This window comes from Thunnus albacares, chromosome 13 (genome assembly GCF_914725855.1).
Source record: "Thunnus albacares chromosome 13, fThuAlb1.1, whole genome shotgun sequence".
NCBI lineage: Eukaryota > Metazoa > Chordata > Actinopteri > Scombriformes > Scombridae > Thunnus > Thunnus albacares.
The window spans coordinates 1,375,818-1,400,879 of record NC_058118.1 but is presented as its reverse complement, the minus strand read 5'-3'; the positions used below and the strand labels follow the sequence as shown (position 1 = coordinate 1,400,879).

At 39.6% G+C, this 25,062-nt stretch overlaps 1 protein-coding gene across 1 annotated transcript in view; it reads right to left on the bottom strand.

Annotated features, from left to right (window-relative positions):
- cblb (Cbl proto-oncogene B, E3 ubiquitin protein ligase) overlaps window positions 1-22,565 on the bottom strand; it is a 56,631-nt gene extending 34,066 nt beyond the window's left edge. Inside the window, exons 1-4 of the mRNA XM_044370089.1 lie at window positions 22,288-22,565; window positions 21,020-21,197; window positions 20,156-20,406; window positions 4,068-4,214 (exon numbers count right to left, since the gene is read on the bottom strand). Coding sequence (XP_044226024.1) covers window positions 4,068-4,214; window positions 20,156-20,406; window positions 21,020-21,187 — 566 coding nt within the window. The 5' untranslated portion in view covers window positions 21,188-21,197; window positions 22,288-22,565. The remainder of the gene's footprint in view (window positions 1-4,067; window positions 4,215-20,155; window positions 20,407-21,019; window positions 21,198-22,287) is intronic.
- Window positions 22,566-25,062: the final 2,497 nt, after the last annotated feature.

The window sequence follows — 25,062 nt, the reverse complement described above, 5'->3', positions numbered from 1 at the left end:
TGCTGAATCTGGGACAATTGTGATTGAATGATTCAGTTTGACCTTTACTGTAATTTATGGGCAGGGAAACTCTTTTTACAGAGCTCCTCTGGTAAGTTTACAGGGTACGGGTCTCACGACGGCCCCCCTCAGACTATTGATGACGATTCCCGACCACGGGAAGCTGAGGTTTGTAACTATCTATTATAGATTGGTCTTTGGAGCGGCTGTGAACAAAGTGGAGCTGAGAGCACACATTGTCTGAGGTGGGAAGATGTCTGAAGTCGTGCGGATTGTTCATGTTGAATTTATGCAGCCCTGCCTGGCTACAGTCAGATGTGCAGCAGTGCACAGTGGCCACACTGACGTGCACACAATCTGTGTGCACGTCAGGATTTGAAGCTTTTCTGTGTCACACATCATAGTAAACTGAATATTTTTGGATTTTGGACTGTTGATCGGACAAAACAACTGTTTTGTGATATTTTATAGACATAACAGATCAATAATGAATCAAATGATTGCATTATGGGCTCAAAATAGAGTCAGAAGTATTGTAGCTGTGTATCATCATATCTGAATATGTGAAAACAGTTTGTATGAATACATTCAAATGTGTGAAAACATTTTGATCAAATGAATTCAAATGTTTGAATGTGTACAAATATCTGAACAAATAGAATGTTTGAATCTGTTTCTGTGCATGTTCTTTTATCAACAAATGAAAAAGATTTGTACAAATCATTTCCAGGTTTGCCAAACTCCCTTATAGAACACATAGTAGTATATAATCTGTATTAACACAGTATAATATGTTTCAGTCATTGTGGTCAGAAGACTGTGGTGTCATTTAAATAACCAGACAGACTGCACGCTACAGTTCACCACTGAAACCTTTCAACGGTAGTTACAAACCGTCCAAATTTGCTGCTAAAAGTGAAATTTTGGACCTGAGTGAAACATAAAAGTAAATATCATTCATTTTAACTCCTACTTGCAAACAAGACAGAGCTGATCTCACACTTTGTGAGACAACTTTTAGAATGTGTGAGGAAGCCCCGACCATAGTGAAGAAGCTGGTAGGAGGCAGACTTGTTGAATGAGTCAAAACTAATTGATTCAGTCCAATGTAGCAAACAAACAAACAAACAAAAGGTGTCTCAAAAAAAATGAAATGAACACAAGCTAATCAAAATGAACTAGCTCAACTCAGAATAAACTAAGGCGCATGCACACAGCTACACTGTCATCCTCTGATGTCTCATCTCTCCCCTTCAACAGACCCTCCAATCTAGCAGGCACAACCATATTTATTGCAGGGGTGTCCTTTCCCTTAAACCACCTGGTAGATAACAACGCTACTTGTATCAGTCAACATTGTTCACACAACACACAACACACACCCACAGCATTAACCCCCAACCTGAGCCAAAACAAGTACAAATCATATCGATATGAAACCAAACACATGTGGAACACATGGTGGGTATGGAAAGTAACAAAGAAAATGATTAACTTATGGAATGCAGAACTAAACCAATAAACAATGACTAAACTTAACACTTGTCTGTGTTTCTGGCATGTAAACTGTAACCAAACATAACAAAGCCGGAATAGTAAGTGTCTGCAGATTAATGCTAGACCTATGGCTAAAACAAACAAGCATGCTTTAATGATAAGATATATGGCATAGATGGTGTGTTCTCACCCACACTGTCACACAATGATTGTACAAAATATTATCATGATGAATAAAACATGATCTGAAGCAACATGTTACTTTACAGAAGTTTTTAGCAGCTGCTGTTATCTAAAGTATGTTGAGTGTGTTACACCACTTTTTTTTTTCTTTTCTTGTTCTCTTTCTCTCTTGTTTGCATTTCTCAGGGGTGCAAACAACAAGAATAAAGCTGACATTGATTGTGTTCCCCGTCTTCATTGTCTGCACAAAATCCATATATTTTCTCATGGACCTCGTCTAGCAGCAGCTCCTCCCTGCTCTACTTTGCTTTTATTTCCATTTTAGCCAATTTTCTATCATTTCATCTTTATTTATATTTCTATTTATTTCATGTTAGTCACTGCTGGATATATTAAAGGTTTCCAAATTCAATTCACTTCACAAAAAATTCTAATCATGTTTTTGCAACACACACAGCAATGAGGAACTTATTCAGAAAGAATGAATGGCTGTGCAGATGTTGGGCAAACCCTAGTCTCTGATTGGTTATTCTAGCTTTGAACATACGTGTTATTTATCATGTCTTAAAGGTTCCTCCTACACATCACTGTTAGTAGGAGTGAGTCACTTGATAAAACTTTCTTGTTTTTCACTTTTAGCAAAGAACTTTTTGCTCCAGTTGACTCTTTAGAGCATAAGAAGTAATGCACTGTGTGTTTGGTACCATACTATCATGAGAACTGACTGATTCTCACTTTAAATAAATCACTATTACAATGCCATCTGCACACACACATCAGCACATTCACCTCAATCAGCATCCTAGATAATACAGGAGTATTCCATCCATCATAGCCAGGTGTTCTATAGCTGATCTACTTACTGTAAACACAATATGACATTTAACATGCACTAATCCATACATGTCAATGAAGATATTGATATGCTGGAAGTAAAGAGAGTGTTCATCAGAAGTGGGCTCCTTTCCCCCACACTACACCTACATGTGCTTCTTAAAATATGACACAGGTTTTGAAAGCCCTCATTTAGTGTTTTTGTGGTGTTATTTTTGTTCACTGCATTTAGCCTAACTGGCCTCATTTGGTTAGATAACAGACATATTTAAAGGAAAAAAAAAACCTTCATGTAGTTTTTCTCTCCTGAATCCATTGAAGCAGTGCAGAAAGTATAATTCAGCTCATCCTTCATTGCATTGGACCAACCTCCTGCACCATGAAACAGTTCTTCAGAGGTGGTTTGGGGGCTAAATGCTGTAGTGGCATTATTACTTGAAAAACCGCTCAAACCTTAAAATGGCTCTTAACTTCTATTTAAAGAATAATTAGTGACTGGAAGCATCTTGAGCTTCCAGCCACAAGAAAAAGAAAAAGGGCTCTTCTGTGCTTTTATTTCATCAGTAAAATACAACTGAGGAAGCAGTTCCAACAAACAGCATTGTCACTGATCACCAGGCTGATAAAACTCACAACAGTTAGTCGCCATATGGTCTTTACAAGAAATAAAAACAGACACATGTGAATTTAGAACTCAGTGCGAGCCTTAAATCTTGTTTAAAGATGCACTCAACAGGATACATCCATAAATAACAATGCAACAGGAAGGGGGGCTTTAAACCTCTAATACAGATCTGGTAGATTGGTCCTATTTGCCCAAAATAAAGTGTCATGCATGGTCACTAGCACCGCACACAGGAAGTGCTAAATCGAAACTTACTCAAGTCTGCCTTCCAGTTCTTCAAACCGCAATGTCATTGTCAGTCAGGGATGCTACACTGTGTTTCATGCAAAGCTGTGAATCCAAAATACTGCTTCACAAAACGTACAACATGCAGACAATGTAGACTGACACTAAGTAGACGGGAGAGGTTGAGTTTGGCACATGTGCACACAGGTGGAGGTCATGACCTTGTCTCAGCTGTGCATGTTAGTAAGACTGGTTAAACACAGCAGCTGCTCTCAGCTGGGTGTGGCTGTGTATGTGTGTTTGTGTGTGTGTGTGTGTGTTTGTGTATGTGTGTTTGTGTATGTGTGTGTGTTTGTGTGTGTGTGTGTGTGTTTGTGTGACAGTCACTATCTTGGAGCTGCTCCAATATCTGAGCATCTGTCCCTCATGTCATTATATTGAGAAACAGCATGCACACGGGAAGACAAGTCAAGAAATTGATACTAGATGTAGAAACAGGAAATGTCCACACACACACACACACACACACACACACACACACACACACACACACACACACACACACACACACACACACACACACACTGACATCACAAAGATCTTAACAGCAGCTTCTCTTTATCATAAAATAAAATCTTAACCAAAAAGGGGAATATCAACTGAAAGTTGCACAAGAAGAAGCAATGATGATGGGTATGCTTACTTTTCTCCAAAAAATCTCCTCCAGAAGTCAGCTGCATCAGCTTTGGTGATCCTGAACGTGTCCCCCTGGAACTGTCCTCCAGGGAAGATGGCTTTGATTTCAGCCAGCATGTGGCTGAAGATCAGAGACAGCTTGGTCAGGTTCCTCCTACAGAGAAGAGGCCAGAAAAGAGAGGAAACAGTTGGTGCACCATTATAGCCTCAAATGCTTGACAGACACCATATGGAATATATTTGACCTTCAGAATATAAAGAAAATGTATACATCCTACAAAATCTTTGTTATATCTGCTTCATTCCTAAAAAGTCCCGAAAATAAATGACAAAAAGGGCTTGAGTAAAAAGTACATATCACACCTATCACATGATAAATGAAAGTGAAGATGAAAAAGTGTCCATGTAATATCACCCTCAATGTGTTGAGGATGGTCAGGATGATAAATTCAGATCCAAGTTTCTGACATTGTTCAGCCTGTAAGAATGTTAAACTAGATGGCAAATAGAGCTCTGACTGTGTTGACCCATACTGTATGACCTTTTAAGTTCTTACACCAATCCATTGATTCATATCTGTTAAATATACAAGAATATGTCACAGACATCCCATCTCATCCACCCGGCTATGACACACTAAACACCCCCATTAACCCTCTGCAACCTCCACAGCTCTGGACTCTGAAGTGACTCGCATATGGACAACAATACCTCCAGTATTCTTCTTTAATGATACACATTTAAACACATATTACTATTATTATTATTATTACTGTAGTAGTGGTAGTAAATGTTTTCAACACTGTATACTGTATCACAACAACATATGACAGTATTATCATTATTAGATATATATTATCATGCTATTCTCCATTATTTCATAGTACTGTACTATTATTGTATGTTTTTAATTACATATACTGCACATACATTTAATATAACACAATTGTATTTAATCCTGTATTTATTATTCATATTTATATCTACATTAGGCACACATGGTTGTAAGTTGTATTATGGGATTTCTTTCTCACAAATATTTGCATAATTCATTTCCATAGTAATGGAAGGTATATTATCTTCTATTTCATTCCTGATTTCATTTTTTTGTTGTATTCAAATAGTTCTGAGACAGCTGCTATGTGAAGTCTTATATCGCTGTATGTTTTCTTTTGGTGTGAAAACTTTTTTACTTTCTGTTTATTTTCATGCAAAAGTCCCTGTTTGTACATTCATATTGATATTAACCGCTGAAGACTTCTGTCTCTGATTAAGGACAGGACAGTACAAGTTCTCAATCACGGACTGAACAGCACAGAAATAACTGGAATTCTTGAAATGGCCTTAAAAAAACGACAGATAATTAAAAACAATGACTGTTAATTCTACACTGCTGGAACGGGATCATCTGTAAAGGAAGTACAGCTAATAAGTAACATTATACTGGCAGTGTTAGAGCCTCTATCAAACATTTCACTTCAGATGGAACGTCCCATGCAATGTACAAATATTGATTTGCATTTAAATTGCATCAACAGAAAAACAGAAGCTTGAACACTAGAGAAGAAGAGATAATTAAAACTTGAATTTTCACAACAGTGTTAATCTTTTCGCAGACTTCTCAGACTTTGAGGAGGTATTAGGAAGTGAGTTGTGAGATTAGTGCTGAAATAGCTGAGATACGGACAGTGGAGTTTAAGCTTACAGCCCAGCAGGTATATATAAATTAGCAATATTCCTAAATCCTCAGGGAGTTAGTGAAGGACACTCCAGGAGGTTTTCTTAGCTTATTCTTTGTGAAGTGCTAGTGATTCTCCTCTCTCTCTCTCTCTCTCTCCTCTGGGATGGGGATTTGTCTCCAGCTCCCTGAGAGATTAGACCGTGGGCTCGTAAACACTCCGGGGGAAACACACACACACACACACACACCAGACAGGGTGACTTTGCTCAAGGTGTGAGTGTACGACAAAGACGGCACACTGGCTGTGGGGTGCTGATAACAAGCTTGTGTGTGTGTGTGTGTGTGTGTGTGTGTGTGTGTGCTGCACCTTGAGCACATCATTCAAACCTTTAATTCTTCTTTCAAACCTGCAGAGAACAGGCTAGGGTTTTGTTCATCACACCTCTGTGATTCACTGGTGTCATAGAACAATCGTGCCACCGAGTTTATCATTTGAAGTAAACGTGTATTGGGGGTGCACGTCGTATCATTTCTTTCTGTTATCAATTCAAATCTAACATAAGCTTCCCATCAAAACGCAGCCTCAAACTATGATGATTACATAACATCTGCTTTGGTTGACAGAAGAAATAGATCATCAACACAAAGATCTGAAGTATTACGTCAGAAGAAATGCGTCCGGAAAATCATACCAAACATTGTTTTACATTTAATATTAGAACGAGACATTGATTACCGCTGACATTGATTACCTAAATGCTTCCCCTCAGTCTTATATATAACAGTCTGCAGATTTCTACTAGGTTTTTTTACACACCATTACACAATGCTAGACACACACAGATGGCTCCCTCTTCATACTAGACGTCAATTTGACTGGTACCAATTTATTTTGAAATGCATTCATTTTAAATATCCTTTTTTGTTTAAAACGATTTTTTTTGTTCCTTATACATTATTCACTAGGACGCTCTGATTGGACCGTCTGTCTGTTGTATGTAAGGAAGTTTCAGGAATAAGTTATCTGTAAATATCTGCTCTCTGTCATCATTTAGCTTCTTTAAAATTAGTTTGTTCTCTTATCTTAAAACTAATTGCCCAGTAATGTTATCACTGTTCCTTTATAGATTGATCATTTCTCTTTTGACTGTGTCTATTTCGAAGGTTGTAACTCTGTTCTGTTACTTAGTTTTTTGTTTGTTCTGTCATTGTTGTGTTATGAATTATTGTGTTTTGTTCTCCACTTGTTATGTAAGTGTTTGTTTGGGACCCCCTTGAAAATGAGATAATACATCTCAAGGGGTTTATGCTGATATCATACAGTTTTAGAATCAGCATTAAGCCTGAATTCAAATGAACTGTCTGCACAAGCAATCAGAAAATACTGTCATACAAACAATTCTCAATATTTTCATTTCTCTCAGTCTATTTTCACTTATCTGTGGAAGTTGAACTTGCTGTACAGGTTGTAGCAGTTTCATTTGCCTGATAATGCAAAATATACATTTAATGCATTACAGTTATTTTAACACCATCACAGCCAGCAGGTACACACTCATTGCCAGTTACTTTACACTCCTGCAAATGTTGCCAGTGATGATGGCAGTATACTGTCAGTGTCTCTGTCTGGCAGGTTGGATGTTTTTTCTACACTTAAGTGCCAATTGATGCAGCGCAGCCACGTAAAACAACACCCACATGCAGTGTGGTGGAGTCCAACATCTTCTGCTTTGAGAACACATGATTTCACATTTATGAAAAGTTTATTATAATTAAGGTTAATGATCAGTGACTTCTGGGAAAAAAAAAACCCAAGCTTCAGTACTGTGTTTCATGAAAAGTGCAATTGAAAGAAATTCATTTTCCCATTTGCAGATGAATATGTGAAATAAATGTTGGATCAAACAAGAATCTATCATCGCTCTGTTTGCTTTAGATTCACTCACTAGTAGTTCATCAGTTGTACAATGGCTGAAAGACAACATACTGTTCTGATAGCCAAACGATTAAGGCACATATCACATAACCACAGCATCCCCTGTTCACTTCTAGCCACGGAGATTTGGTGAATGTCATACCTCTCTCTCCCCTTGTTTCCTGTCTGCCTGTTCACTGTAAAAAAAAAAAACTGTTGAAAACATCACTTTTAAAACACAGCTGCATGCATTTTCTGCTTCAAACCCCTCAACAAACCTGAACGCAGCCACAACACGTTTATTTGTCACGAGGGCTGTGACTCTCACTCTTTCTCAACAGGCAGTCACAGCTATCACTAATGCTTCCTCCTACACGTAAAAGCCAGAGTGAGAGTAGGCTGATATTGGATACTTGATTGATTGGATGTTTGTTGTTCCACCTTTCAAAAAAAAAAAAAAAAAAACTCTTTCAAGAAACAGACATGCAAAGACACATAAAGAGGAACTTACAGCCACTTGTTTGAATATCTGACAGACTTTCTACTTGTATTCTGACACAATGTGATGCAAGCGACAGCTGTCAAAAGGCTATGAACACCATAGGAAACCAGAATGTGCTTACTCCCCAGATAAACTTGTGTCTTCAGTATACATTGAACTGCTGACTCATGCTGATGGCAGTTTTATACATCTAGATGGCAGTTACAAAGTGAGACAGGCATGATTTATTTATGTCTTCTCCTATGATAGCAGACTACCATCAATCTTAATGCTGTTTGGGTCAAATTATTAATGACATAGCAGATGCTGTGTACTTTCTGTCTTCGACCACACACACACACAGGTTTTGCATGTGGTGTACACCACATAGCTGACAGTGATATGAGTCAATCAGCAATCGTGACTGAGAGAAGTATAGGCTATTTAGAAAATACATCGCTTCACACTCCTTCAACAGTAGATGCTTTCTTCTCATACTAGACTGATTGAGATGTCAAATAATCCATTTATTGCACTTGCAGAGTCGAGACTAGAGTAAAATAAAGAGGGGGACAGCAGGTTAAAGTGGGATAAGTGAGAATCACTGTCCTGTACCTTGGTGGTAGCATACACTTCAGTACATACACTCCAGTTTGTGTGTGTGTGTGTGTGCGTGTGTGTGTGTGAGTGAGTGTGTTTGCCTGCACTGACAAAGCCAAGCCCGTCTCAGTAATTTCATGCTCTTCCAGTCACCATTAGGCCTCTAATCAACCGAGGACCAGCCAAAAACTCTCCATTGGGATGCAGAGGGAGAGGCTGCAGATGCTTACATAATGGTTGTGATTTGAACTCAATTTGGAGCCGTGTGGTGGTGGAGGAGTGCTCTGCTCTGAAACACCCCCAAACAAACACTAAACGCACCGTGCATTCTCAGCTGTAGGATGCATTCAAAGAGATTTTTTTTTGCTATATTTTTTCTTTCCATCATGAGACTGCACTTCTCACTGACAATGAGTCAGATTCCTTTTTTTTCTAGAATGTCATTTGACACCATGTGCAGGCAGATAGTGTGTTTAAAGTCCTCTGCAGTAACGTAGTTTACTGTTCCTCATGTGTCCTTGCCATGCCCTGTGCCATTAGAGCGGTTGTGTAATCTGCCTGGTCTGACGAGCGCCCGAGGAAAGCCAGCCCATTCATTAGGCCTAATGTACTCAGAGAGTGTGGAGCAGGGTGGGCAGAAACTGTTGGCTGACTAACACATAGTTGTTGCAGACATACTTTGATGTGCTGTTAAAATCCTACTCGGCTCTAAATGAAACCAAAACCTTCGACAAAAAAAGTAAACTTTCAGCCTCCGTTGAAATTAAAGAAACACTTTTATAACGACGTGCTGGCAGCAGCCTACACGCTGTCACACTGTTGTTGTGGTGACACCTGCACTACTGCAGCTAAACCACCCACTATCTATATTCCAACTGGTTTCCTGTCACCTGAACAATGTTCCTCTAGCTCAGTGTGACACCGAACATTTCCCTCCAAAACAGTTGGGCCACTATGAGAGAAGAGAAGAGGTCTCAAAATAATGTTCATTTATATAAAATATACTAGAATGTTTCCTGGAAGAGAAAGATGTCAGTCTCAAGATCGCTTCATTCACTAGTATTTGTCTCATTTTGAGAAGCAGTACATGTATAGAGACAGTTAAATCAAAAACTGCAACGTTTCTCTCATACAGATGACAAAATGTAGTCAAAGGGGGGGACAATGACAAAGAGGGGGGGGGATTAAAACCATACACCTGCCTGACATTCAGCTGCTGTCTGGGATTTGAGATAGCTATGATGATGAGGCCTGGAGGTTAAAGGTCAAAGCTGGGGGGGGGGTGAGGACAGGGGCAGGGGGTAAAGGTACCCTTAGTACAAGGTTTAAGCTGCATGCTTTGATCCAATAGGCCAGGAGGGGCCAGTCATGTTTTTCTCTGTGTGTGTTTGTGTTTGGGTGTGTTTTGGTGCAGCTGACAGCAGAGATATGAAGAGAGCAGAGTGGCCATGCGGGACTGTAATGGTCTCACAAAGGGACTATCAGACAGATGAGATGTCTATCACATCTCCTACATGCTGCTACTGCTGCCACACTGAATAAGCTAAAGGCTGGGCTGCAGGCTGGCGGGGAACAAACAGCTGCGACGAGGGTGAGGAGGAGGAGGAGTATACGGGGTGAGGAGGAGAGGTCGAGGGAGGGAACGCACTGCAGGTCAAAGCAGAGAGACGGGTGATGAATGGAAACCGGGGGGGGAGAGGGGCACTCAGTAAGCTGAGTCGCTCATTTAATTGTTTCAAAAGATTGTTATTAGCATCAATTATTCAGGCACATCATTTGTCACAGAAAAGAGCTACAGAAGACTGTTCATCAAGACTGTTCATTCAAGAGTTCTTCATTTGAAACTTAGAGGAAAACAGCTGAGGCCATCAATCAAGAGCGGATGAAAAGCCAGAACGGTGAGCAACGGGAGGAAAACACAAAAGCAGAAGAGTTTGTGTTCATGAAGGTTTCCTTTCTTAGCTTATCCGTCCTGACTCAGAAGCTTCGACCGTGTAATGGATGGATGGAGGAGGAGATCACAGAATCTCCTCCCTCTGTCTGGAAATAGAGACATACAGTAGGAAACATACACTTGTTGTTAAGATGCCAGCTGATAGAAAACAGCATGAATGTTTTTTCTGCCTTTATGACTTGATATTATTTACATAACAGCATGTGTATGGTTCTATATGTAAAACCTTTATCACATTATTTTGCAGACACGTCCTGGGACACACACAGAGAGCTAAACCGAAACATAAGTCACTGTATATGCAAAGCATTTCCTTTCATTACAGCTTGGCCAATGTTGCTGAGTCCCTTTTTTGAATACAGGAAATTTAAAAATCAAACTGTCTGTAAATATTAAGATCAGTTAGAGGTAGTGTGTACATTAGACTAACTTCTTACATCGGTGGCTGGGCTGCACCTAACTGTTTCATCAGGCACATCATTTAGGTGCAGCCAAAAATTCTGAGTGTGCCTTTTGGGGCTGCAATAATACATTGGAAGTGGTTTCTTTTCTTCACCTTCTTTGTCCCAAACACATTGGTCATTTCTTAGTACATTATGTCAATGACTGTAAACAGGAATAAAGGTGCAGATAAATGTTTTTTTTCTTTATTTAAATCACAGCACACTCAACAAGAAATCGCCTCAATTGTTTAAAAACTTAAAAAGTGCTCAAATAAATACATCAAACTCCAATATAGGCATGTATTTTCTTATGTGATAGGCTCTGGCTCTGGCTCAGAGTCAATGAGGCCATCTCCCCCCAACATGTTAGGTCAGGATTAGACATTTTAGGACAGGGGAGAGCTCCGCTGATGAGGTCTGCTCAATAGTTCTCTTCATTTTGAATTATGTTTTAAGGTTGTGATGTCACTCACGATTTCTCTTGTTCACGTGCAAGGAATGTGGGAGGAGTACAGGGTGCGGTCTCACACGTACACACACGGACACACACACATGCACAGCACTACACAATACAGCCTACAAAATAATCTACAGAAAATATGTTTAGAATATTTGTTCAAAGGCAAACGTCTGCACACCTAGTTCATGTTTGTTAAAAAAAATATTTTTATACTTTTTTTTTTTTTTTTAAATCAGACCTGCTAAATTCCATGAAAACGTTTAGTTGCACTTGTCAGATTTTTGGTTGCATGGTGGCACTCTGGAGCCCTGACTAGGATGTTGACTTTAATTATGGTTGCTCCAAAGGGTTAACTTTGACCAGCCGTCCATCCTTTTCTATACCTGCTTACGCTACGCAGGGTCTGAAGCCTATATCCCAGCATGCATCAGACAAGATGTGGGGAACACTCTGAACAGGTCCCCAGTCTGCCACAGAGCTACATACATAGAGACAAGCGTTTACAGGAAGTTGAAGTTTCCAGTTCACCTAACCTCATGTGGAGAGTGTGCATCTCCACACACACACACAAAGGTCACAGCCAGTCAAGATTCAAAAGATGTTTCAAAATGATCTGTGAAGATTAATCACTCTAACTCTACTGCATGATATCTGTGTGTGGGTGTGAGTGAGAGCTGATTACGGTTGCATTTGTAATCCTTCATTAGGTCACAGCAGGTGAAGTAAATGTCATGAGTGACTTTGTGAAATGTTGAGTTTTATGTTCATTGGATCATGGAGCGAATACTCCTCCGCGTCCATTCCGTACTATGTGTATCAGCAGATTGAGACCAAACCTTAGTCAGAGCACAGTGAGTAAGCCTACCAATGACCCTTACCACACACACACACACACACACACACACACACACACACACACACACACACACACACACACACACCCCTCCCCCTGTGCTATGAGCCTCTTGGTTCCTGACTGAAGCTCTCTGGCTTCCTCCTCTGGTGCTCCACTTCCTCCCCAGATGGTTCTACTTTCTGGAAGCTTACAAGCCTTCCATGGGAACGTGTGACATCATCACCTCAAAGCACGACTGCTCGCCGTGACGCGCCAACAAGAGAGGACCTGTTCCAGATCAGTCGTAGAATTGATAGCGCAGTGCATTCCACATGAAAAATGATGAGATGAAAGAACTGCTCATAAACTATTGAATAAAAATATGCCTACTACTAGCTGTTATTCATACAGGGAATATTAAATCTTTTTATTTTTTTTTTAAAGTGTCATTTTACACTATAGGAATGATGCTGCAAATGGATCCTGAATTGAAAGACTGTGAAATGTGGAGAGATTATTCACCAGGAAACACTTCCTGTCCTTTCAGCTCAGTAATTCAACCACATCACTTCCATTCATCCGCCTACAGCCTGCACTGGAAACATGAATCAGGCATTCATTCATTTACCATAGAAGTCATTGTGGACTAATTACACTTTCCTTGCAGGTACTTTGGAAACACATAAATTCCCAAAAATCCCTGCAAACAGTACAATTTACTTTCAATATAAACTCTCCAAAAATGGATTATCAATTATCTACATGATGTAGACTATGGTTACAGTGTGATATGATGATAACTTGATATGTCAAAGCTATTGAAACCTTTTTATTCTATTGTAAAAAAAAGTAGACGTCAAGTCTGGCTGCCAGTATTACATGTAACACGTCTGACTTCACAGGTTTCTACAGATAGGAAACCAACCATCAGACAGACAATTACGCTAAGTCTTCCTAACCAAAACCCACAACAGAAGGAACTCAACCCGTAATGGAGCTGATTATCATTTAAACATGTTTTATATGAAACATTTATTCAAACTTTAATGTAAGATCCTGATCTCAACTCTTCAGATTTCGGGAACATTACAAAGTCTGTGCCTGAAGCAAGCTTCGGCTAGTTGTTAGTCATAGATGCTAGAACTTAATTAACAGTCTTTTTCATTCAGTGTTAAAAACAACTCTTATCTCAACTCTTATCATCAAAACATATTTTACTCTATGAACTGTAAAAGCTTGCAAACTTTCAAGACTTCTATTTAACTCAAAAGCACATTGGTGATGATTTCTAAAAGTTTTCTGATAAATAATTCCACATGATGACTTTGATTGATTGAAAACACTCAAAAAACAGCGTCTACGACACAGTGTCTCAACTTCTAATCAGGAAGATTTGAAGGCGAGTCGCCATTTAAAACGAATCCCCTCTAAATTAAAACATGATAAACTGGCAATTAGACTAAGCACTGAGCTGCACCGTACCTCGCTACTTCCAGAGTCAGCCAATCACAAATTAGCTTGAAAAAGTTGATATTCACTCTCCTCTAGTTCTGTATGAGGCTCATTTCCCTGCAAAATATAATTCCTGTAAGTGATGGAGTCATCTAGAAAGCCTGCAGTAGAAATACGCTGCTGCCAAAAGACCTTTTCTGCATTTATTCTGCTGTTAGAGAGTCATCATCATTACTGTTGGCCATGACGAAAAAGTTAGAAAATACACAGCGTGCTCCTCCAACATGTCTGCACCATGACTCAGGGGTTATTCACAATCAGACGGGGGCGGGTGAGTAGATGGATTGAAGAGGGAAGGAGGTCAGATTGTCTTTTATCTGCAACGCTCTGCTTCCTGGCAAAAGAAGTGGACTTTTAATCCAGCTGATTTAGAGACAATCACTTTAGGAAGCTGCTAAAGCCATGCTTGTCAGGCCGGCTGTAAAACGCTCTGCTGTGCAAATCACTTCAGATATGGCTATATGGTGGCAGGGCATTATAGAGTTCGCAGCAGGGCCACACATGCTAAAAATGTATACAGTCACGCTGCTGTTAATGTGCGCTAGATAAGTGTCCAGGAAATGGGATATGTTATATATCTATATATATATCACATGTATTTTAATGGTCTTCACAGCCAGTAATAGATATTTTACAAAACTATAACAAAGAGCAACATTAAAGGCACTGTTTATGACAGTACAGCAACATTTGACTTACTGTACGTAGAGCACGCTTGCACATTACCAAATGAGCACTTCAGTGGAGGGTCTGTAATTATGTAATTACTCTACTTGAAGCTAATTGATTTACTGTAAAAGTCTCTTTTCATGGGATCACCACGGAGAAAAAAAAAAAAAAAAAGAAAGCAAGTTGACCCGACCTCCAGTAAAAGATGCCTAAAGCCAAGGCAGAGCTCGTTTAAAGAGCAACTTCATGTTTTACAGCTCAACCTTGGCAAATGACATCTCATGCAGTGAATTGATCCTTTGCAGCAGTGAGTTATGAAAGCCACAGCTGTTGTGTTTGTCAATGTCATTTTATTGCTGCGGTTGCAGGTCTCTCTACTGAGAAGAGTTTTCATTTCAGAAAGGAAGAATCGGGCTAAATTAAGACATTTATCAGCCTGTTTCGACCCTTAACTGCCAACGTGCGTGACAGATTGAGCACATGTGTATCTCATCTCAAGTGAGGAAGTGACAAGTTTTCCTACATTCAACAAAAACTGATCTTCTACACTGATCCCTCTTGACTAATGCACAGAGTTCAGTCACTGCCAAGGTGTGATGGTGCCAAAGGTTTGTTTTAGAAAATCAAGACTTTATTAAAAAAGGATCTTGGAAAAAAAATGTCAAGGAAACTAATTTGTCTAATTAAATAAAAGCGCCTGCAGGGGCTCTCTGGCTTTTTGATTCAAAAGGGGCTACAAATGACAAATTGCTCTTCAGACTTAAGTGGCAAATATAACTTCAGGGTCAAAGACAATTAACCTAAAGAGACACAAGCATTTAAAGTAGAAACAGAAAGTTCCTGTGTAATCTTTTACAAGAACAGCTGTTTGCAATTTTCTTCCATCCTTTAATTTCCTAATTAATATTCCTATCACATCCACATCTCGCTCAGCATGTGGTGAGGAAAGATCCAGCGGGATGGGGATCAGGTGGTCAGATGTGGAGATGGGGGACAAAGAAGACAGGGTAACAAGACTGGGTGGGAGGAGGGGGAGGGGGGGGGGGGCACATGGACATCAGATGGCTTCAGATGGGGTGCAGCCCAGGAGAAGTGTTTGGGGGTGATCACAGCAGTTAATCAAGCGTATGAAACAGACTTGTGCTAGACAGGCTGCCACAAAAGACACAGCAGGCCACATATGGGTTAGCCATGTCCCTGGAGACAGATGTCATACCAGATGTGAGATCATTTCACCGTTTCCTCAAAGAGAATTTGCTCCTTTCATGCGTCTTTGTCAGAGGATATCGTGTGTTGTGTAAAACATTTGCACACTCTCACGCTGATAAAAAAGGAGGATGGTCGAGTTTCTTCACATCATCTCGCTTTAGAACAGGAACTTCCCTTGATGAAGCTCTGATGACTATGTTTACCATAACACATAACTAACAGTTTCATACAGGACAATGGTTATTTATTTGTTGTACTGATGTGCACTTCCATTTCTACCATTTCCACTGTGAACACACCCGTTATTTCTTTCATTACTTAGTGAGGGTCTCTAATCAGACATTCTCACACAGTTAGAGAGAGTGTCTTCAGTAAATAGTATTCACTATTTGAGTACATTTGAGTATGAAAACCTATATTTACATAACAACATATCATGTGGAAGGATAGGGCTGTTTCAAACTGCGACTATATGTAAGCACAAGTACAAGCCTGGGCAGGGTAATGTGACATGTTTTGGCCGAGGATTATTTAAAAAATCCAAATCTGTGTTTTATGTGGGCTTTGGTTGCCTAGAGATTAGATTTCTATGAAAGGTAGCAGAGAGAAATGGAATTCATTGTGATTACAGAGTCACTGTTGCATTGCCAGTAGCGTACGTGAGAGAACTGAGGGAGTGAAAACACTATTACATTTTTTATTGTTGTTTGTTGTCAGGCGTACCGCAGCTATGACAAGTAAATTATACTGTGACTGAAACACATCGAATAATGACTGTGGTTCTTAAACGAGATGGAGGTAACAGGCATTATTTTTTTTTAATGTAAAATGAATTTCATAAAGAAGCATAAAGACAAATGTCACCTCTTTTTCAGAAAGGTATGCAATCATTAACATTCAGAGCAGAGCAGCAGCCCTGGAGCTGGTCAGGATTCAGAGTTTTGACATTTCCAGTGGGAGGAAGCTTGCAGACAACTGGGTTTAAAAAAAGGAGATCTCTGATTGAAGAATGGTCTCCCTGTTCACTAGGACACCCAGCTGCCTCCAAAATTAGCCGCACCACAGCCTTAGATAGAAGTGGTAACAATGTCTGCAAGCGCGTGTCAAAGCGGTTCTCACTCTGTCTCTCTTTTTAAAAGACGATGCTCGCGGTGTCGAGTAACACCTGCTCACCCTGATGTAATTAAAGTAAATGTAATAAAGTAAATAACACTAGTCAATAATGAAATCAAATCTTGGAACTGTCATACAATATTGTTTTTGCCGGTAATGCAATAATGTGTCCGTGTAATGCATCACCTGGTTGCTGACCTGAGTTTGTAACTTTTCTAAATGAAAAGAAAGTGTCAGTGAAGTTCATTTTACACTACTGTTGTTGAGTAAGTGTTGGGGGGCTAACAGCTACGCTACGCTGTGCTTCTCTCACTGCTCAAAGAGAATTCAGTCCATCTATCAGGAAGGCTGGCACATCCTGCATGACTCTACACATCTAATGCAAGCATCAAAGTTTATCTTAAAAGTAGGGGACATGATGCCTTCTTGTACTAACAAAGCCATTTAAACCTTTTTCCTCTTTTACTGGAAGTACAGTAGCAATGTGTAGCGTTCACTGTAAACATTGTTTTCATCGTGACAGATTAAGCCGACACAAGCAGAGTCTGCTGGGAACTCCGTGGTGAAGACGCAATTACTGACTAAGAAATGAGAAAGAAGTCAAGTTTGAGAAACAGAGAGAATTAAGAGAGGAGATGAGACAGATAGATCAAAAACTCTGCTGGTTTGACTTCAGAGCTCAACTAGAGAGGAAATATATGAACAGGATGTAAAGTGCATGGGGATTTTCCCTCTGCTGTGCACATGGCAATCAGAGAGAGTACAGGAGAATCACTGGAGCCTTTCACAGCCTTAATTATCTTTAGCTCCTCTCTTATAGAAATGTTTCATGCATGGGAATGCTCAAATGAAATGAAATTCACTTTCTTAGTTCTTTCTTCTTTTTGGACACATGAAAAAAAAAGTCTGCATGTAAAACATAAAGTGATTTATTGTGAGACGGTCCAATTTTTTTGCTGTTGTGGAGGCACTGTTTTTGCTTTTACTATCATCCAGTACAATTTTACTACTTAGCAGTTCACATTCATCCTGACTCATTCTCCTTACATCCGCTGCTCCAGTCAATACTAAGTGATCATAATGCATTTAGGTCATTGTTAAAGAGGAAATTGTTGTGGTAATCCAAAACAAACAGTTGGAAAAAAAAAGTTTTATATTTTGGTTTACTTAACAGTGGCAAACTTCCTGTCAGCAACTTCACTATCACAGTGCTACAGTGATGTATCATCTGTGCATGAACACAATTTTTAATATAATGCATTGTACGAGAGAGCACACAGTAAAAGCATGGACAGCAGCACTGGCTGCTATACACGGAAAACCAAAAATGACTGCAACATTTATTTTCTGCTGATTATGCCCCTGCTTTCTCTTCTTCCTCCAACTCTCCTCTCTTTCACTTCTCCATCTTCACCTCCCACTCTCTCTATAATCTGAGTCAATCAGGCTCATGTCTAACATACCACAATCACAGTGGGCTGATGTAAGAAAAGGTGACATGCCAGCCGCTTACAGGCCACCGACCAAAATCTCTCCTTGATATGTTGCAGCTTGTGAAGTGGACAGTGAGGAGGACAGGATGTGTTGAGTGTCCTTCCTGGAACCCTCACTGTCACCATCATCATCACTGTCATCACATTATCTCTCATGTCCCATTTCAAGGTATTTTTATATTTATTGTAATGGTGAAGTGGCTGACGTCAAACAAGACAGTCCACTTCTAATTCAAGATCATTTTGGAGTAAATTAAAGGATAATTATGGAGATTTTCAAACCAACAATGAACTGATCTACTAACAAGTATTGTATGTTCATCCAAAGCCTGATCTTATTCCTAGTCCAAAAACTATTCAAAACTAAAAATGCTAGTTTATTGTGCTACATATTACAACCTCTTGACTTTGTGCCACATTGTAAATTTCTCAAAGAGCTTTAGTTGAAAGTCAAGAGGTTGTGATAAGTAGCACAACAAGCTAGCAAAGCTGTAAACAGAACCGTGTTCCAGCACATGCTCAGTGGCGTCTGCCTTACACAGAACTACTCTCCAGAGACTGAACTGTGATGCTGTTATTCGTCTTTGGAGACCTTTCTAAACAAACTAACATGGCCATAATGATCATGACATCACCCAATGCAGCGGTGTGGCTCATTGATGTATTTTTAATAGTTTTTGAACGACAGAGGTCTACAGCACAGAGAAATGAGATATATCAGGCTTTGGATACACACACATGACTTAATTATTGTTGCTTTGTCTCTGCACATGAGACAATAAGAAAAATATAGAAAATGGCCAGCCTTATCCCTTAAGCACAATTATATCCAAAACAACAATATTTTGTCAAGATGTTTGATTAATTTGAAGATTAGTGACTTCATTGAGATGTAGTGAGCTCTAGAACAAAAAGCAGTTTTTCTTTTTGACATCATGTTCATGAAAACTACTTTTTAATATCACCAGGCATGACATTTATAGTTTTATAAATTCAGTGTGGCAGATATGAGTAAATTGTGGATTGAACTGATGCAATGGGAGGTTGTTTCACTTTTTCTGTGAGATGACACACATCTGAAGTACAAAGATGAGCTTCATCTCATACTGAAATGAAACACACACACAAACACTGATTTTCCATCAGCAATGTATCAAAATAAAAACGCTGACGAAAACTCCAGATTCAAGTGCAAATACTAGGAAAGTTTTGACTGTCATTCCATGTCTTGTCTCTGTGACCATGGCTGTCAGTGAGTAACAAAATGAGCGCAGTGACGCCAGACACAACTCACATCCTGTCTCTTACATGATTCTAATAGGACAGCTGTACAGAGGGCATCCTGCAGCATCTACTGTATGCTTCTAACCCACATACATTTGCACACAGCCTTGGATCTGGGTGACCTGAACAGAGTATACCCTCAGGACAGCTGCCTACCACTAAGAAGATTCTTCATGTTTAAACAATCAACAAAACTATAATGTATTAAACTACCTCCAGATTGTCCATTTTGTCTACGTTGCCCAATGTGCCTGGGAGACCTCACAGAATTATCATTGCTTTGAAGGTGGTTTTCTACTCAAAGGTCAAGGCAGGTCAAGATAATTACCCTCCGTACACCATGAGTCACACACAGTCTCACACAGTCACTGCCCCTTGTCATTCCAAAAGCCTCCAAGAAATAAGAAAGTAAAAGAAAAAAAGAGGGATGAAGATAATTCTCTTACCTGTCCTGTGACTGTTCCTCATACATCCTCTCCTTTCCCTCTTTGAAGAGCCGGATGGCTCGTTTGGATTTCTTCATAAGGCTATCGATGTAGATTTTAAAGTACTCATTCTCACTGAGCTGTGTGAGTCTCTGGTTCTCCTCGTATTTGCCCAGTATAAGCCGCAGGTGCTGGTAGGCATCAGGTAAGATATCCAGGATGTACGGCGGACTGTTTTTCAGCTGGAGTCTGGGATTTTGGCAGAGGCGGACCTGAGGCAAAGAAATCCATTAATGAATACTTGCTGGATGCTTGAAGATTTAATTGTGTTTACTGCATTATAGAAAGTGAGCCAGCATTTGACACAACAACTAAGCAGGATCAGATCAGGATGCTGATTTGCTGAGTTTTGATTTGACTTCTTGAAACAAAGCCACGCTGGCCATCAAAAACATTGGATGTTTGGAAACTGGGGTCAAAGGCAAACTCTAAGATGAGTGAATGCAAAGACTATAATGCAAATTACTCTCTTACTTTTATTGCAGAGACACATCTCCATCTGGCTGTATACAGCCAACTCACTAGTGATGCTGTCAGTATCTTTATACAGTATCTGGTTTAATGAATCAGTCTTCTCCTGTTCTTGGACACATCATCAGCGATGTATCATATACTTTGACAAACATGTACTAGACAAGATGTGTAACATTAGGATGTATCAAACAACTGCTTGAATTAATCTAAAACACCATCTGAAAATATGAGCCGGGAACAAATGTGCACCCCATTAGCATTAGCCCCACCTCTCCATGTGCATCTACAACAAAGACTGTGTCTGCTGCCATCTGGCATGCAGGCCCGATGGGTTTATCACTCTTAACTTACAACTTTGTCCATGAGCTTCCAGGTTTTCTCCACAGTCCGCCGGTCAGCAGCAGCTTGTTTCGGTGGTCCCACTGCATCCTGGATGGCATCAATGATGCCTAAAATCCGACCTTTACTTCGGTTTGGTCCACGTCCGCCAGGGTTTCGGCCACTGAGAGCAGTTGCCATTTCCTATACACTGAGACAACAAAAGGAATTATTACAGTCAGTTTTTAACACATTAGCAGCTAATAAAAAGCAGTTACCCCATATGGAAAATAATACATTTCTGATCGTATGCATAGACACGCTGTAAGTCAGCATTTTAACCTCACTCACTGTTACAGTAAACTGAAGGTTTTTTCAGTTAGTAAAATAATCACTTACAGTCATCCTATGGCTTGTTGTATGATGTTATGTTACCTTATTGTCGGTTGTTTTGCTTTTAAACTCCTCAACTTTCAAGTGAAACTAAAACGAGCCTCACCTCTCTGGTTCGTTAGTTCTGAGGAACTGTTACGACAGCTCAAATGCTTATGTCATTACCATTGCTTTTCCCATAAGTACTGTGCAACAGATACCTGAAAGGCCTATTTGTGTTTGACTGATGCTTGTGAAAGGGACTATTTCAGAGGTCTCCACAATGACCAGTCCCAGTGTCATTTTATTTACTAGAGGTCTACATGATGAGAGAATGTATACGGATGTCTTTACTGAATAGAATGATCATTCTCCTTACTGCAACCATATTCACCTACAGTACAGCAGTGATGTACAAAACAGAACTTCTTTCCAATCCTGACGGGCTACTGAGTAGGCTTCGTTGTTTTGTGCATATACCTAGTTGGTCCTTGACATGACAGCTTTGGAACCTCTGCTTTACTGCTATTTTCCTCCCTCAAGAGCTCACTGATGATCATGTAATTTTCACATATTAATACCACAAATGAAAGTGTACCCAGATGACACAAAACAAACTGCTGATTTTTTACTCAGCCTCTTAATCTTGTTTCTGGATAAGTATACAGTTAACAGTGGTCAAGCTGGACTTAGTGTGCTAGTATACTTTATGTTTACATGGTGATCTGACGTCACTCCGTTTTGCTGTTATTTCAGTACCATCCTATAATTGTTGGGGTACAACTATTGTTTCCTGGGGGGTTGATTTGATCAGCGACTGTGACTGAGCTGCCAGAGCAACTCACACGAGCCAGTGAAGCCCAGAACAAGAGCTCCTTTACAGTCACTGTGGCTTCATCAGCAGGGAAAAACACCAAGTCCTAACTTACCAAACCACCAGGGAATGTCTGCTGGGATCCCTGTTCAACTCGGTCCACATCCAGCGCACAAAAAACAAGGAGTGTCCAAGTGTCCAGAGGAAAAACGTGTCGGGAAAAGTGTCCAGCGTGTGTAATCCTGTTGCTTCACAATAAATCCTCCATATTTAAAGTCGTCGTATAAAAGCTGTTCCTCACTAGCTGTCGGAGGAGTTGGATAAACGCGAAGCTGGGAGGTCTGTACACTATGTTTTGTACAGAGACATCAGTGTAAAGTTAGCTATTGTAAAAACTGTCACATCCACCTACATATTTCAAAATAAAGCCTCAATTCAGGCGCACAATCATTTACACACAGCCTAATATGCATTATTCAGTCAGTCTGTCCCTATCAAATGTGATCGTTCATTTAAATGTTTTAATCATTATATTACCCTACTCTTCCCACAGCTTTTCCTTCTCACCCAACAGTGGTGGATTCTCCATCTTTATATTGAAGCTCTTGCATTACTTCCTGTGCTGTCAGTCGATGTTGGCTGACTTGACGCAGCTGTTCCAGCGGTAGGAGGGTCAATGGGAGTATGAAGCAATATTTTCCAGGAACCACTAACGCAATGACAGAAGCGACCAGACACCCATCGGTGCTCTGTGAGGATGTCACTAATGTCAAGTAGGACAGACTCAGTGAGAACAGCCACATCCGGCTTCAACTCTCAAGATAAAAGGCTTTTTGATGACCCCCCAGGGGACAAAGTTGATAACGACATAATATTGTAAGACCAATATTGGTCTCGAATGTTTCCATCTTGAGCTTTATAATGATTTCAAAAGAAATTTTTGTTCATTTGCATAGAGTTTGTAAAAACTCAAACAATATCAACTGGCGACTTATGGTGATTATTTTTCACAACATCTATACATATGCTCACAAACAAACATTTAAGACTGTTGAATGAGTCGTTAGCTAAAACATTAAACATGAGCGTTTTTGGTGTTTTACTTCCGGGAAAATGTATCTTTCATGCCTTTATTTTGGAGGAAAACGGGCCCAACTACTTTGTTGTTCTCGTTTTATGTTGGTGACTTGATGCAGCAGCAGAGGGACGGACGGGAGAAGAGCCGCTCCCAAAGAAATCCACACAACTCCTTTCACTCTGAACAAACGAGCAGTGTTGTACCGGAAATGACACAACAAGTGTGGGTGTTAGAAAAATGCAAAGTACCATAACTGGGTATGGAGGCAACATTTATTATTACAGTTACTTGGAAGTAAGTGCAAAAAAAGGAAAAGGGAAAAGTAAAAGAATCAAGTTAAACAAGTAATAAAGTTTAGAATGATAGGCTACCACACCATTTTAATACTGAAAATATAAAGATTGTAAAACAATTAGTGCCATAGAATTACAGGCTTATCATTATATATGACAACACGGTATTAAAATACAGGAAGAAGTCCCATGGAAGCTAATCCAGTCACACTAATATTCCAGCCATCTGATAATAATAGAAAACAAACAAACACAAATCTGACAGAAACTGATGTGAGTTCAGTGTGATAAAATATTAATCTACAGGGCTCATATTCCCCTTCTTGCTATATTTACATATTTCACTTTCATGTATTTATGAATTTAAATATAAAATGTATCATATACTAGATACTTTTCACAGACATAAAAAGGCACAAATATGCTGCTGTAAGTAGACACAGTACCACATCATCTATATGCTAATGTGTAAATGTGTCAACACACTGAGTGACAGTTGGTCAATCAATAATGTTCCCAAGCCTTGTGACCCTGCTGTTAAAAAGGTCTTTAATATTGAATTTGTAATGGACCTGAGGGCCCTTTCCAAAGACACTACTGGTGGTTGACCAAGACATGGTTGTTTTATTGGATCCTTATACAATGTTTGTAAAAGTGTAATAAAAGGTATTAAGTGTATTTTTTGGCAAAATGGAAGTTATCACTATATTGACATGTGTGATTCTAGTGAAAAAACTTTTCCAGTGAAAAACATGCAGTCTTCACTTAGAGACTATTTTTACAGAGGAGTACAGAGGACTGATAGAAAGCTTCGTCACATGGTGCAACATTAATCACCTGAGGCTCAATATCAGCAAAACCAATGAGCTTGTGATGGACTACCAGAGGAACAGGAGGCCTCCTGTCCTGGTTGTCATCCAGGGAGAGGAAGTAAAGAGGGTGGACTCATACAAGTACCTTGGGAAAGCAAAATGCAAAGAAGCTACAAATTCAAAAACGTGGATACTTCACACACATCAAACCGGCAGCACAGGATATCTGTACAATCACAGTTTCAATTTGGGAACCCAAGATTAGTGTCACCAATTCATATCCAACCAAATGTGAAATGTGGTCACAATCTCCCCTTCTGTTCCTGAGTTATGGCATTGAATAATGGCCAGAAAAGTGTTTTTGCAGAACATTATGATATCACAGTAAAGTTGACCTTTGACCTTTTGGGTATAAAATGTCATCATTTCATCATTTTATCCTATTAGACATTTCGTTAAACTTTGTCATAATTAGAACATGAGTTCTTGAGTTATAGCCAATAACGTGTTTTGTGAGTAGGGATGTGCAGAGAGCTCGGTATTTGTATTTGTATATATATTTGTTGAGGCAGCAACATTATTTGTATTTGTATTTTTATTCGAATAAAAGTGGAAAGAGGCTTAAAAATCCTGTTTTTGTGTAGTGTGTACCGTGTAGGGAGGAACTTCAAAGGCGATTCTTGCTTTGCACTTTTCATTTATAGCCT